At 44.5% G+C, this 14,393-nt stretch overlaps 1 protein-coding gene across 3 annotated transcripts in view; it reads left to right on the top strand.

Moving 5' to 3' along the window:
- The first annotated feature begins 1,024 nt into the window (after positions 1 to 1,024).
- st6galnac3 (ST6 (alpha-N-acetyl-neuraminyl-2,3-beta-galactosyl-1,3)-N-acetylgalactosaminide alpha-2,6-sialyltransferase 3) overlaps positions 1,025 to 14,393 on the top strand; it is a 147,145-nt gene continuing 133,776 nt past the window's right edge. For 2 of the 3 annotated variants that reach the window (XM_067989869.1, XM_067989871.1), the window contains exon 1: positions 1,025 to 1,243. In XM_067989869.1, the coding sequence (XP_067845970.1) occupies positions 1,226 to 1,243 (18 nt within the window). In that variant the 5' untranslated portion in view covers positions 1,025 to 1,225. Of the gene's footprint in view, positions 1,284 to 14,393 lie in introns of all 3 variants that reach the window. The other variant, XM_067989870.1, reaches the window with a different exon arrangement.

The raw sequence follows: 14,393 nt of genomic DNA, 5'->3' as shown, positions 1-14,393 counted from the left end.
TCTCTCTATCACTGTACTCAGTCTCACCTTTGTCTATCTCTCTCTTCTGGTGTCTCTCTCTATCACTGTAGTCATGATGTGGAGATGCCGGTGATGGACTGGGGTTGACAATTGTAAACAATTTTACAACACCAAGTTATAGTCCAGCAATTTTATTTTAAATTCACAAGCTTTCGGAGGCTTCCTCCTTCGTCAGGTGAACGATGTGAAATATCACTGTACTCAGTCATGACTGAAACTTCTAGTGTTTGTCCTCTTGCTCTCTGTTCTGGTTCTGGACCCCTCAATTACTGTAAAAATCTGTTTCAATCGATTCATCAATTCTGTCCCATCCCTTCATAAATTTAAACACATCCTCGTGGAAAAGCATTCCAAGCTCCAATAACCTGTGTAAACAAATTTCCCTTAACCTCCCTCTTACTCTCTTAGTAACAATTTTAAAATGACAACCCCTTGACACCTACTCTTTCCCCCTTTAAGACCCTCATTAAAACCTACCTCTCTGACCAAGCTTTTAATCACTTGTCTCCTTCTTTGGCTCGGTGTCAATATTTTGACTGACTACTCTCCTGTGAAGCGTCTTGGGACGTTTTACTACATTAAAGGCACTATATAAATGCGAAGCCATGGAGGGATTTGAACACGAGGATGAGAATTTTAAAATTCCAGGTGTTGCCGGACTGGGAGCCCATGTAGGTTGGCGAGCGCAGTGGGGGCTGGATGTCGGAGTGATCAGATCAGAAGGCAAAGTTGCTGCATTTGTCCCTTTGGTGGACTTGGTTTTGTGCTGAGCTTCCCAGACCTGGAGAAGGCTGCACTGTGTGTGTGTGTGTGTGTGTGTGTCAAGAGAATAAAATCAAAAAAATATATAATCTGGCCTCAGACGAGATTTAGTGCGTTGGGACTCGGAGGGAGATGTGCTGTCGGTCCATGGATCAACTTGTGAGTCATGTGATTGGAGGCGGTATTTAACCTGGCTTCCAGCCAGTAAGAGAGAGCGTGAGAGACGATGAGGAGAGGGAGGGGTGGGGGGAGAACAAACAGTGCATGAGAAAAAAAACTAACATGAGTAACGGATTTCAGCTGTATAGTCTCCCCATTTGTTCCTGCAGGAGGAGCAAGCTTTCTACAACCCTTGTGATCTCTTGTTTGAAAACACACTCGAACTGTGTCTGTTAAAAAGAAAAAAGCCCTTCTCACTGGTGCTGTGCCAAGGAGAGAAGAAATGTCCTGCATTGGGAAGGTAAATCGTCTGTCTCTGTACTGGTTACACTCGAGAAACAGTGAGTCATTTATTCCCCCTTCAAAGCTGTTTCATTCCATGCTCGCCTTAACTTGGCTGATCGATTCTGCTGTGATGTTTCCCCTCTCAGTCTTTCTGTTGCTGTCAGATCCTGCAGCTGTGTGAGATCAGGAAGGGGCAGCCCTGCTGAGTTTAGGCAGGACTGGAGGCCCCACATGCCAATGTACTTTGCTGGGGCTGAATTCTTTCAAAGAATTGTGTGTGTGTCAGGGGGAGGGAGAGACGAGAAATAAATCGCCCAGGGGTGATCTGCTTCCTGGAGTTTTTTGACCATCTTCATCATGGTGTAGTTAACTTTTGTACAAACACTTCGAACAGACGGTCTCTGACTTTTCTCAGGCTTTCTTTGAACTGAAGTTAAAAGTTTTGAGTGTCAGTGCCATGGCAGTCACCGTGTTAAAGTGTCTCCTGTTTAGCGCAGCGATGCTGTTTTATGTAACAATCAACATATTGAGAATTGAAATCAGTTTAAAACATCTAGAAATAATTTTTAAAAATCTGGCATCAATAAAAGTGACCATGAAGCTGTCGGATTGTTTTAAAAACCCAACTGATTCACTAATAAAGGGGAGGACATTTTGCTACAGCTATACAAAGCCCTGGTTAGACCATATCTGGAGTACTGTGTACAGTTCTTTTTTTAAAATATTCGTTCACGGGATGTGGGCGTCGCTGGCAAGGCCGGCATTTATTGCCCATCCCTAATTGCCCTCGAGAAGGTGGTGGTGAGCCGCCTTCTTGAACCGCTGCAGTCCGTGTGGTGACGGTTCTCCCACAGTGCTGTTAGGAAGGGAGTTCCAGGATTTTGACCCAGCGACAATGAAGGAACGGCGATATATTTCCAAGTCGGATGGTGTGTGACTTGGAGGGTAACGTGCAGGTGGTGTTGTTCCCATGTGCCTGCTGCTCTTGTCCTTCTAGGTGGTAGAGGTCGCGGGTTTGGGAGGTGCTGTCGAAGAAGCCTTGGCGAGTTGCTGCAGTGCATCCTGTGGATGGTACACACTGCAGCCACAGTGCGCCGGTGGTGAAGGGAGTCAATGTTTAGGGTGGTGGATGGGGTGCCAATCAAACGGGCTGCTTTATCTTGGATGGTGTCGAGCTTCTTGAGTGTTGTTGGAGCTGCACTCATCCAAGCAAGTGGAGAGTATTCCATCACACTCCTGACCTGTGCCTTGTAGATGGTGGAAAGGCTTTGGGGAGTCAGGAGGTGAGTCACTCGCCGCAGAATACCCAGCCTCTGACCTGCTCTTGTAGCCACAGTATTTATATGGCTGGTCCAGTTAAGTTTCTGGTCAATGGTGACCCCCAGGATGTTGATGGTGGGGGATTCGGCGATGGTAATGCCGTTGAATGTCAAGGGGAGGTGGTTAGACTCTCTCTTTTGGAGATGGTCATTGCCTGGCACTTATCTGGCGCGAATGTTACTTGCCACTTATGAGCCCAAGCCTGGATGTTGTTCAGGTCTTGCTGCATGCAGGCTCGGACTGCTTCATTATTTGAGAAGTTGCGAATGAAACTGAACACTGCGCAGTCATCAGCGAACATCCCCATTTCTGACTTTATGATGGAGGGAAGGTCATTGATGAAGCAGCTGAAGATGGTTGGGCCTAGGACACTGCCTTGAGGAACTCCTGCAGCAATGTCCTGGGGCTGAGATGATTGGCCTCCAACAACCACTACCATCTTCCTTTGTGCAAGGTATGACTCCAGCCACTGGAGAGTTTTCCCCCTGATTCCCATTGACTTCAATTTTACGAGGTCTCCTTGGTGCCACACTTGGTCAAATGCTGCCTTGATGTCAAGGGCAGTCACTCTCACCTCACCTCTGGAATTCAGCTCTTTTGTCCATGTTTGGACCAAGGCTGTAATGAGGTCTGGAGCCGAGTGGTCCTGGCGGAACCCAAATTGAGCATCAGTGAGCAGGTTATTGGTGAGTAAGTGCCGCTTGATAGCACTGTCGACGACACCTTCCATCACTTTGCTGATGATTGAGAGTAGACTGATGGGGCGGTAATTGGCCGGATTGGATTTGTCCTGCTTTTTGTGGACAGGACATACCTGGGCAATTTTCCACATTGTCGGGTAGATGCCAGCGTTGTAGCTGTACTGGAACAGCTTGGCTAGAGTCGCAGCTAGTTCTGGAGCACAAGTCTTCAGCGCTACAGCCGGGATGTTGTCGGGGCCCATAGCTTTTGCTGTATCCAGTACACTCAGCCGTTTCTTGTTGTTACGTGGAGTGAATCGACCGAAGACTGGCTTCTGTGATGGTGGAGATATAGGGAGGAAGCCGAGATGGATCATCCACTCGGCACTTCTGGCTGAAGATGGTTGCAAACGCTTCAGCCTTGTCTTTTGTACTCACGTGCTGGACTCCACCATCATTGAGGATGGGGATGTTTGCAGAGCCTCCTCCTCCCGTTAGTTGTTTAATTGTCCACCACCATCCACGACTGGATGTGGCAGGACTGCAGAGCTTTGATCTGATCCGTTGGTTGTGGAATCGCTTAGCTCTGTCTATAAGCATGTTGCTTCTGCTGTTTAGCATGCATGTAGTCCTGAGTTGTAGCTTCACCAGGTTGGCACCTCATTTTTAGGTACGCCTGGTGCTGCTCCTGGCATGCTCTTCTACACTCCTCATTGAACCAGGGTTGATCCCCTGGCTTGTTGGTAATGGTAGAGTGAGGAATATGCCGGGCCATGAGGTTACAGATTGTGCTGGAATACAATTCTGCTGCTCATGGATGCCCAGTTTTGAGCTGCTAGATCTGTTCTGAATCTATCCCATTTAGCACGGTGGTCGTGCCACACAACACGTTGGACGGGACTTCATCTCCATGAGGACTGTGCGGTGGTCACTCCTACCAATACTGTCATGGACAGATGCATTTGCAACAGGTAGATTGGTGAGGACGAGGTCAAGTAAGTTTTTCCCTCGTGTTGGTTCGCTCACCACCTGCCGCAGGCCCAGTCTAGCAGCTATGTCCTTCAGGACTCGGCCAGCTGTGGTGCTACCGAGCCTCTCTTGGTGATGGACATTGAAGTCCCCCACCCAGAGTACATTCTGTGCCCTTGCTACCCTCAGTGCTTCCTCCAAGTGGTGTTCAACATGGAGGAGGACTGATTCATCAGCTGAGGGAGGACGGTAGGTGGTAATCAGCAAGAGGTTTCCTTGCCCATGTATGACCTGATGCCATGAGATTTCATGGGGTCCAGAGTCAATGTTGAGGACTCCCAGGGCCACTCCCTCCTGACTGTATATCACTGTACCGCCACCTCTGGTGGGTCTGTCCTGCCGGTGGGACAGGACATACCCACAGATGGTGATGGAAGACTCTGGGACGTTGGCTGAAAGGTATGATTCTGTGAGTATGGCTATGTCAGGCTGTTGCTTGACTAGTCTGTGGGACAGCTCTCCCAATTTTGGCACAAGTCCCCAGATGTTAGTAAGGAGGACCTTGCAGGGTCGACTGGGCTTGGTTTGCCGTTGTCGTGTCCGGTGCCTGGTGGTCCGATGCCGGGTGATCCGTCCGGTTTTATTCTTATTATGACTTTTTTTCGCGAGATTTTACAACTGAGTGGCTTGCAAGGCCATTTCAGAGGGCAATTAAGAATCAACCACATTGCTGTGGGTCTGGAGTCACATATAGGCCAGACCGGGTAAGGACGGCAGGTTTCCTTCCATAAAGGACATTCGTGAACCAGATGGGTTTTTACGACAATCCGGTGGTTTCATGGCCACCTTTACTGATACTAGTATTTTAATTCCAGATTTTTATTTAATTAATTGAATTGAATTATTAATTAATTTGAATTTAAATCCGCCATCTGCTGTGGCGGGATTTGAACTCATGACTCTGGATTTTAGTCCAGGTTTCTAGGTTATTAGTTCAGTAACATAACCACTATGCTACCGCACCTTAGAAAGGATATATTGACCTTGGAAGGAGTGCTGCGCAGATTCACCAGAATGTTATCAGGGCTCCAAGGGTTAGATTATGAGGTGAGATTACATAAACTCGGCTTGTATTCCCTGGAATATAGAAGGTTAAGGGGTGATTTGATTGAGGTTTTTAAAGGAATTGATAGGGTAGATAGAGAGAAACTTTTTCCGCTGGTGGGGGAGTCCAGGACAAGGGGACATAACTTTAAAATCAGAGCCAGGCCATTCAGCAGAGAAGTTAGGAAACACTCCATCACGTAGAAGTGTGGGACTCTCTCCCACTCAAAAAGCAGTAGATGCGAGCTCAATTAATAATTTTAAATCTGAGATCAATGGATTTTTTCTAGCCAAGGGTATTAAGGGATATGGAGCCAAGGCGGGTAGATGGAGTTAGGATACTGATCAGGCATGGTCTCATTGAATGGCAGAACTGGCTTGAGGGGCTGAATGGCCTATTCTTGCTCCTATATTCCTAATGCCCTTTAGGGAAGGAAAACTGCCGTCCTTACCTGGTCTGGCCTATGTGTGACTTCAGTCCCTCACCAATATGGTTGACTCTTAACTGCCCTCTGAAATGGTCTAGCAAGCCACTCAGATATATCAAAAAGCAGTACCACCACCTTCTCAGGGCAACAAGGGATGGGCAATAAATGCTGGCCTTACCAGCGATGCCAACGTCCCGAGGATGAATTTTTAAAAAAAAGGTCAGGCTCACGATATATTAGGAATAAAAACCAAGTCCGTGCTGTTTTTAAAGCTTTGTGTAGAAGAGAATAAATATCTGCAGTAAATAAAAGTAGATTCCCAGCTCACTTGAGCATATGTTATATGACTGGAAGTGACTTACTTCAAGCTAACAAGCGTTTCTTTTGTTGGTTTGCTGCCCTGTTTACATGGCAAAGAATTCACAAGAGAACAAGAATGCAAACTAACAGGGAGTTTCAAGGCAACGCTCGGGTAGTTTGCATGAAGGCTTTTCATAGTACTTGTCAACTGTTAAAGGTCTGAGACGAGTAAACAGTTTTTTTTTGGTGGTTGGTTGGGAGGGGGGGGGGAAGGAGGAGGCGGCAGGGAGATTGGGATTTGCCTCGCTTTCCGTGAAGAGTGAAATGAAAGACAATTGTAGAGACCGATCCGGATGACATATCGTGCAGGCAATGTAGTCAATTTTTGTTTTCGGGTGGAAGTGTCTCCAGCTGTGGCCTGAAGGTAAAGGAAGTCCTAGTGGAATGAATCAAAAGCAAAATATTGCGGCTGCTGGAAATGTAAAACAAAAACAGAAAATGCTGGAAAACACTCAGCAGGTCAGGCAGTATCTGCAGAGAGACGTTAACAGAGTTAACATTTCAGGCCGATGACCTTTCATCAGAACTAGAAGATGTTTGAGATGAACAGCTTTTAAGCAAGTACAGAGCCAGGGAAAAGGGGAAGGGACAGGAAAAGAACAAAGGTCTGTGATCGGGTAGAGGGCAGGAGTGATTAAATGACAAAAGGGATGAAGGTGCAAGGCGAAAGGGGGTGGTAATGGGACAAGTAAAGGAACAAAAGATGGGTCCAGAGGAGGTGTAAGTGGTCACAGAATGTTCAAGAGAAAATGGGAGTGAATCATAGAATCACAGAAATTTACGGCACAGAAGGAGGCCATTCGGCCCATTGTGTCTGTGCCAGCCGAAAAAGAGCTATCCAGCTTAATCCCACTTTCCAGTACTTGGTCCGTAGTCCTGTAGGTTACGACATTTCAAGTGCACATCCAAGTACTTTTTAAATGCATTGAGGGTTTCTGCCTCTACCACCCTTTCAGGCAGTGAGTTCCAGACCCCCACCACACTCTGGGTGAAAACATTTCTCCTCAGTTCCCCTCTAATCCTTCTACCAATTACTTTAAATCTATGCCCCCTGGTCATCGACCCCTCTGCTAAGGGAAATAGGTCCTCCCTATCCACTCTATCTAGTTCCATCGTAATTTTATACACCTCAATTAAATCTCCCCTCAGCCTCCTTTGTTCCAATGAAAACAACCCCAGCCTATCCAATCTTTCCTCACAGCTAAAATTCTCCAGTCCTGGCAACATCCTCGTAAATCTCCTCTGCACCCTCTCTAGTGCAATCACATCTTTCCTGTAATGTGGTGACCAGAACTGTACGCAGTACTCAAGCTGTGGCCTAACCAATGTTTTATACAGTTCTAGCATAACCTCCCTGCTCTTATGTTCTATGCCTTGGCTAATAAAGGAAAGTATCCCGTATGCCTTTTTAACCACCTTATCTACCTGTCCTGCTACCTTCAGGGATCTGTGGACATGCACTCCAAGGTCCCTCACTTCCTCTACACCTCTCAATATCCTCCCATTTATTGTGTACTCCCTTGCCTTGTTTACCCTCCCTCAATGCATTACCTCACATTTCTCTGGATTGAATTCCATTTGCCATTTCTCTGACCACCTGACCAGTCCATTGATATCTTCCTGCAATCTACAGCTTTCCTCCTCACTATCAAACTCATGGCCAATTTTTGTATCAACTGCAAACTTCTTAATCATGCCTCTTACATTTAGGTCTGAATTGTTAAGATATATACCACAAAAATCAAGGGACCTAGTACTGAACCCTGTGAAACCCCACTGGAAACAGCCTTCCAGTCACACAAACACCCCGTCGACCATTACCCTTTGCTTCCTGCCACCGAGCCAATTTTGGATCCAACTTGCCACTTTCCCTTGGATCCCATGGGCTTTTACTTTTCTGACCAGTCTGCCATGTGAGACCTTGTCAAAAGCTTTGCTAAAATCCATGTACACTACATCAAACGCGCTACCGTCATCGACCCTCCTTAAAAAATTCAATTATGTTAGTTACACACGACCTTCCCTTAACAAATCCATGTTGACAGTCCTTGATTAATGGTGGTGGTCTTTCTAAATGATGATTTATACCGTCCCTCAGAATTGTTTCCAATAATTTACCCACCACTGAGGTTAGACTGACTGGCCTGTAATTACTCAGTCTATCCTTTTCTCCCTTTTTAAACAACGGTACAACATTAGCAGTCCTCCAATTCTCCAGCACCACGCCTGTAGCCAGAAAAGATTTGAAAATGATGGTCAGAGTCTCCGTTATTTCCTCCCTTGCTTCTCTTAACATATATATTTCATCTGGGATACATTTCATCCGGGCCTGGCGATTTATCTACTTTCAAAGATGCTAATCCCCTTAATATTTCCTCTCTCACTATGTTTATCCCATCCAAAATTTCACACTCCTCCTCCTTAACTACAGTGTCTGCAACGTCCCCCTCTTTTGTGAAGACAGATGCAAAGTATTCATTAAGAACCAGACCCACATCTTCCGCCTCCACTCATAGGTTGCCTTTTTAATCTCTAATAGGCCCTACTCTTTCCTTAATTATCCTCTTACTCTTTATGTATTTAGAAAACATCTTTGGGTTTTCCTTGATTTTACTTGTCAGTATTTTTTCATGCCCTCTCTTTGCTTTCTTAAACTTTTTAATTCCAGCCCTGCACTTTCTATACTCCTCTAGGCTTTCTGCAGTATTGAGCTCTCAATATCTGATGTAAGCTTCCCTTTTTGCCTTATCTTACCCTGTATGCTTCTTAACATCCAGTGGGCTCTAAATCCTTTGTGGGAACATATTTGCTCTGAACCCTCACTTTCTCCCCCTTGAATGCCTCCCACTGTTCTGATACTGATTTACGTTCAAGTAGCTGCTTCCAGTTCACTTTTGCTAAATCACTTCTCAGCTTAGTAAAATTGGCCTTTCCCCAATTGAGAATTTTTACTCCTATTCTATCTCTGTCCTTTTCCATAACTATGCTAAATCTAACTGAAATATGATCACTACCAGCAAAATGCTCTCCCACTGATACTCCTTCCACCTGCCCAGCTTCATTCCCTAGAACTAAGTCCAGAACTGCCCCTCTCTTATTGGGCTTGCTACGTACTGGCTAAAAAAGATTTCCTGAATGCATTTTAAGAATTCTGCGCCCTCTATAACTTTTACACTGATTCTATCCCAGTTAATATTAGGTTAGTTGAAATCCCCTGCTATTACTGCCCTATTGTTTTTGCACTTCTCTGAAATTAGCCTATATATTTGCTCTTCTATCTCCCTCTGACTGTTTGGAGGTCAATAGTACACTCCCAGCAGTGTGACTGCCCCTTTTTTGTTCTTTAGCTCAACACATATAGCCTCATTTGATGATCCTTCTAACATAGCATCTCTCCTCACAGCCCGTAATTGTTTCTTTAACCAATATTGCCACCCCCCGCTCTTTTTTATCCCCTCTCTATCTTATCTGAAAACCCTGTAACCAGGAATGTTAATCTGCCATTCCTGCCCCTCTTTAAGCCATGTTTCAATAATAGCTATGATATCGTACTTCCACGTGTCTATCTGTACCCTCAGCTCATCTGCCTCATTCACTAGACTCCTTGCATTGAGTTATATACCATTAAGTACTGCCAAACCTCTTTGTTGTCTATTTTCTAACCTTTGTTTCCTTTGCCTTCCAATCTCGCTTACTAATTTTCTGCCTTCCATTTCCAGCTCTGCTTCTCTCCCTTCTGAATCTAAGCTCAGGTTCTCATCCCCCTGCCAAGCTAGTTTAAACCCTCCACAACAGCACCAGCAAACCTCCCCACGAGGATAATGTTCCCGGCCCTGTTGAGATGTAACCCATCCGGCTTGTACAGGTCCCACCTCCCCCAGAACCAGTCCCAATGCCCCAGGAATCTAAAACCCTCCCCCCCGCACCATCTCTCCAGCCACGCATTCATGTGCTCTATCCTCCTATTTCCATACTCACTATTGCGTGGTAAAATCTAAAGTTGTTAAACTAGTGGAAGGAATCCTTATTTTTGCCTGAATTCATTGTTGACCTGGACTAGACTGAAAACAGTGGCATACACCACAACAACTGTGCGGGTGTTAATAGTGAGTTGTTTTAGCTACAGTAGGGACCTGTGTCTGCCCCTGGGAGGTTTCTCTATGGCCACATTCTGGACGTCTTGTATTCAATTGCACTAATAACAGATGTACTGTTAACAGGACTGCATTATTATCTTTAAGTTGTCAACCAATGATTTGTTGGGAAGTGGATTTCATGTTTTGGATTGTTACCAACAGCATTTATAAAGTTCTGAGCTGTTCTGCTAATGGAGATGGCCATAACTTATTGTGACCAGGATCTAAGAGCGCTCCCCTTCCCTGGTAGAGAGAGGAAATGGGGCTTTGGTTTAACGTCCCATCCAAAAGACAGCACCTTTGACAGTGCAGTGCTCCTTCAGTACTGCACTGGGAGTGTCAGCCTAGGTTTTGTGCTTAAGTCTCTGAAGTGGGACTCAAACCCACAACCTTCTGATTCAGAGGTGAGAGTCTTACCAACTGAGCCACGGCTGACACATATATAATACTCTATGATAAGCACAGATTCTGAACTCCCAAACTTGTGTCACATTAAACATCTTGAGCTGGCCTTAAAACCTACCTCTTTGACCAAGCTTTTGGTCACATGTCCTAATATCTCCTTTTGTGGCTCGGAGTCAAATTTTGTTTGATAATCACTCCTGTGAAGTGCCTTGGGACGTTTTACTTCGTTAAAGGTGCTATATAAATGCAGGTTGTTGTTGTTGTTGGACAACAATAGGATGGAATACTGGTGGGTACAGGTCTGTCACTGGTGTTGGTGATGGTGGAAGTAAGTTAAGAGGATGAATTAAGAGTGCGGCAAATCGGGCGCATTGGCATGACACTAAAACTAATTGGTTTAAGTGTGATTTTTCGAATACTGTGCTGGTACAATACACCAAAAAAACACCCATCTGCAGTCCTGCCATTCACTCTATGAGTGCGATTGGAGAAGAATTTGCCTGTATACATTCGCTGCTAATTTAACAAAGTAATTTTTAATTTGTTTTCTCAATGCACTGATGGCTTAAGTCAAGCTATCAACAGTCGTTGCCGTACAGAAGTGATGGATTAACACTGCAGTGAAAGCAGGGGTTTGCTGTTTAGAACTGGTTTCGTTGAGATGCCTTTTGCTTGCTTCTTGCAAATCTTTTCTTTTTTGTCAAGATGTTCAGGGCAGCACTCTTTTTTTGCCTCTGAGCTGGAAAATTGCGAGTTCGAATCCAACTCCAGGGCTTGACTATGTAATTTAAGTTGATCTAGAATAATTGAATGGAATTTTCATACGTCATCACCCTCATAACTCATTGCAATAGATGTTGGAAGGAGCATGAGTTACTGTAGGAAAAGTGGGATGACTTGTCAACCTTAAAAGAGAGCAGAACCTCAAAAGAATGTGCCTTTTGCATATCTGAGTGAAATACTCTTCTTAAAATTGATCTTCTATTTCGACAGATCTTTCTGTTGCGAAAACAGAAGTCTAACAATAGGGATGCTGTGCTCTACCCAAACACACAATTCTTCAAGGGTATTTATTAGCATTTTCATTTATTGGCATGTTTAGTGCTGTGGAGACCTTCACTTTAAGCTTGCTTGTGGTCAGAAGATCAATTACCACCTTCATCTTTTACTCTCAGAAGCTTGGCCTGAAAATAGACAAGGTTTCCCTCTGCAGTTGAATGATAAGGCGAATGTTGCTAACTCCCTCAGATGCAGCTGTCATGGTTAAAAGCTACGTGCAGAATATGAGCGCACAAAATCTTCCTTGATTTTTAAAAAAATGCATAAATGCCATCAACTCCCCAAAGCAGAGATTAAACGAGCTGAGATGTTAATGGATGTGCTGTAAGAACACATAAAACCGTGATCCGCTTTAAATAAAAACGCTGGGATTAATGTACACTGGATCAGAATCTCATTTCCTATCAGATGAGCCAGCTTGAGTTGAGCAGAACCTTGTGATGGTTCCATATTTTCACGGTATAACTTTGGGAGGGGAGGGGGTTTGTGGAGAAAGAGATTTAGTATAGAAGATTGAGGGATGATCTGATCGAGGTGTTCAAAATGTTAGAAGGATTTGATAGTGTAGATACAGAGAAACTATTTTCTCTGGTGACGGAATCACAAACAAGGGAACACAATCTTAAAATTAGAGCTAGGCCATTTAGAAGGGAAATCAGGAAGCAATTTTCCACACAAAGGGTAGTAGAAATCTGGAATTCCCTCCCCCCAAAAGGCTGTCGATGCTCGGATAATTGGAGCTTTCAAGACTGAGATCGCTAGATGTTTGTTGGGTAAGGGTTATGGAGGTAAGGCGGGTAGATGGAGTTGAGATACAGATCAGCCATGATCTAATTGAATGGCGGAGCAGGCTCGAGGGGCTGATGTTACTGAGCCTATGTTACTGAGTCACAACACAGAAACAGGACTTTCATCCCAACGAGTCCAGTTGCCGTTTACCCTCCTAGATGAGCAAATAGCTCCAATCACATTTACCACCCTGTTCCCATATCCCTTCAACCTCTTTACCTTCATCCATCTCTCCAATCTAATCTCTATTGTTGACATGGTTTTTGTCTCATTATGCAAAGATTAATTGTATTGTTTGCATTAAGTCCGGTCACACCTTCTGTTGTGTATATTCACTGTGCTTTGAAATAATTGTTTTGTAGTAGGCCTTGTTTCTTCAAGTGTTTGCTCAGTTGGCCTTCAGAGAGATTAAAGGGGTACACGTGTGAAAGCCATGAATATCCAGTTCAGTTCACTCCATAATTACACCCCTGGGTTACGCGATCGTCCAAATAGATATGAGGCAGTGTGCATCAATATACATATCAGAAAAGGCTGAACAAGCTGGGGTTCTTTTCTCCAGAAAAGAGAAGGCTGAGGGGTGACCTGATTGAGGTCTTTAAGATAATGATAAGGTAGACATGGAGAAGATGTTTCCACGTGTGGGGGAGTCCAAAACTAGGGGCCATCAATATAAGATAGTCACTACTAAATCCAATAGGGAATTCAGAAGAAACTTCTTTACCTAAAGAGTGGTGAGAATGTGGAACGCGCCATCACAAGGAGTAGTTGAAGCAAATAGCATAGATGCCTTTAATGGGACGCTAGATAAGCATATGAGGGAGAAAGGAATAGAATGTTATGCTGATAGGGTTAGATGAAGAGGCTCGTGTGGAGCATAAACACCGGCATAGACCAGTTGGGCTGAGTGGCCTGTTTCTGTGTTGTAGACATGATGTAACTCTCATAAAAGTAAAGACGCTCAGATCTTTTGTGGGGGTGACTGGACATCATCTGCAGCAGACGTAGGGTGCAAGAAGGAAAATTGGGAACAGGCGAGATGGATCATGCAGAGACAGTTCAAATTTAACTGCTTTGCATAGTGAGTGGAAGAAACTACTCCAGGAGGCAGATAGTGTGCAGAAACATAAGGGAGAATTGGATCGATACTTGAGGGCGTGGACGATTAAGTTTTTGGGACCAAACGGATGGATGGATTGCAGAGTCTTTTCATAGTCTTGTATTTTCCTACGTTTCCGACCATGAGGTAGTTATTTTAAATGGAGGAGAGGGTCAGGTTATCGGCTGGAGCAACGGCACCTCCTAAATGTGACCTACAAAGACCTCAGTGTGAGAGCGAGAGAGAGAGAGGGGAGCTAAAGCTTAAACTCTGAAGGTTGACAGGAAGTACCTGAGGCTTTTGATTGATCATGGAGCTGTAGAGGCCTCAGTCACTCAGGAAACAAGAACTGTGCAATTATAGTTAAAAGTGCTTGTATAGCCAGGGGGGTCAATGGAGTCTCAAAGGGTAAAGTGTCTGCAACTTCTGAAATGTATTTCCTTCACTAATTGACCAGCCAGGCTCCATTAAAAATGGTTTATAAGTTATATTTTACATACACTTGAGTAAAATTGAAATTGTTCATATTTTAAAGAAGGAAAAGAAAAGCATTTCTTGTATTTACTTGCAAATATAATACACCAGAGGTGATCTGTGAATGTAAAGTCTCACATTCTCCTCATTCTGAATGTTAATCATTAATACAATGGGAATCCTAAAACACATTTTCACAGGACTAATTCTACTTGCAAAAAGACACAGATGGTTCAGTCCTAGTTGTGGTCGACAGACTTCGTTCCCTGTCCCTGCCTGTCTTAAATCAATTTAGTCTGATAGGCACAATCCTTCCCAGAAGTTACTCGCAGCGATTCCCCTG

This window comes from Heptranchias perlo, chromosome 9 (assembly GCF_035084215.1).
Source record: "Heptranchias perlo isolate sHepPer1 chromosome 9, sHepPer1.hap1, whole genome shotgun sequence".
Lineage (NCBI taxonomy): Eukaryota > Metazoa > Chordata > Chondrichthyes > Hexanchiformes > Hexanchidae > Heptranchias > Heptranchias perlo.
Note: the sequence above shows the minus strand (reverse complement) of the source record. Positions and strands in the feature narration are given on the sequence as shown.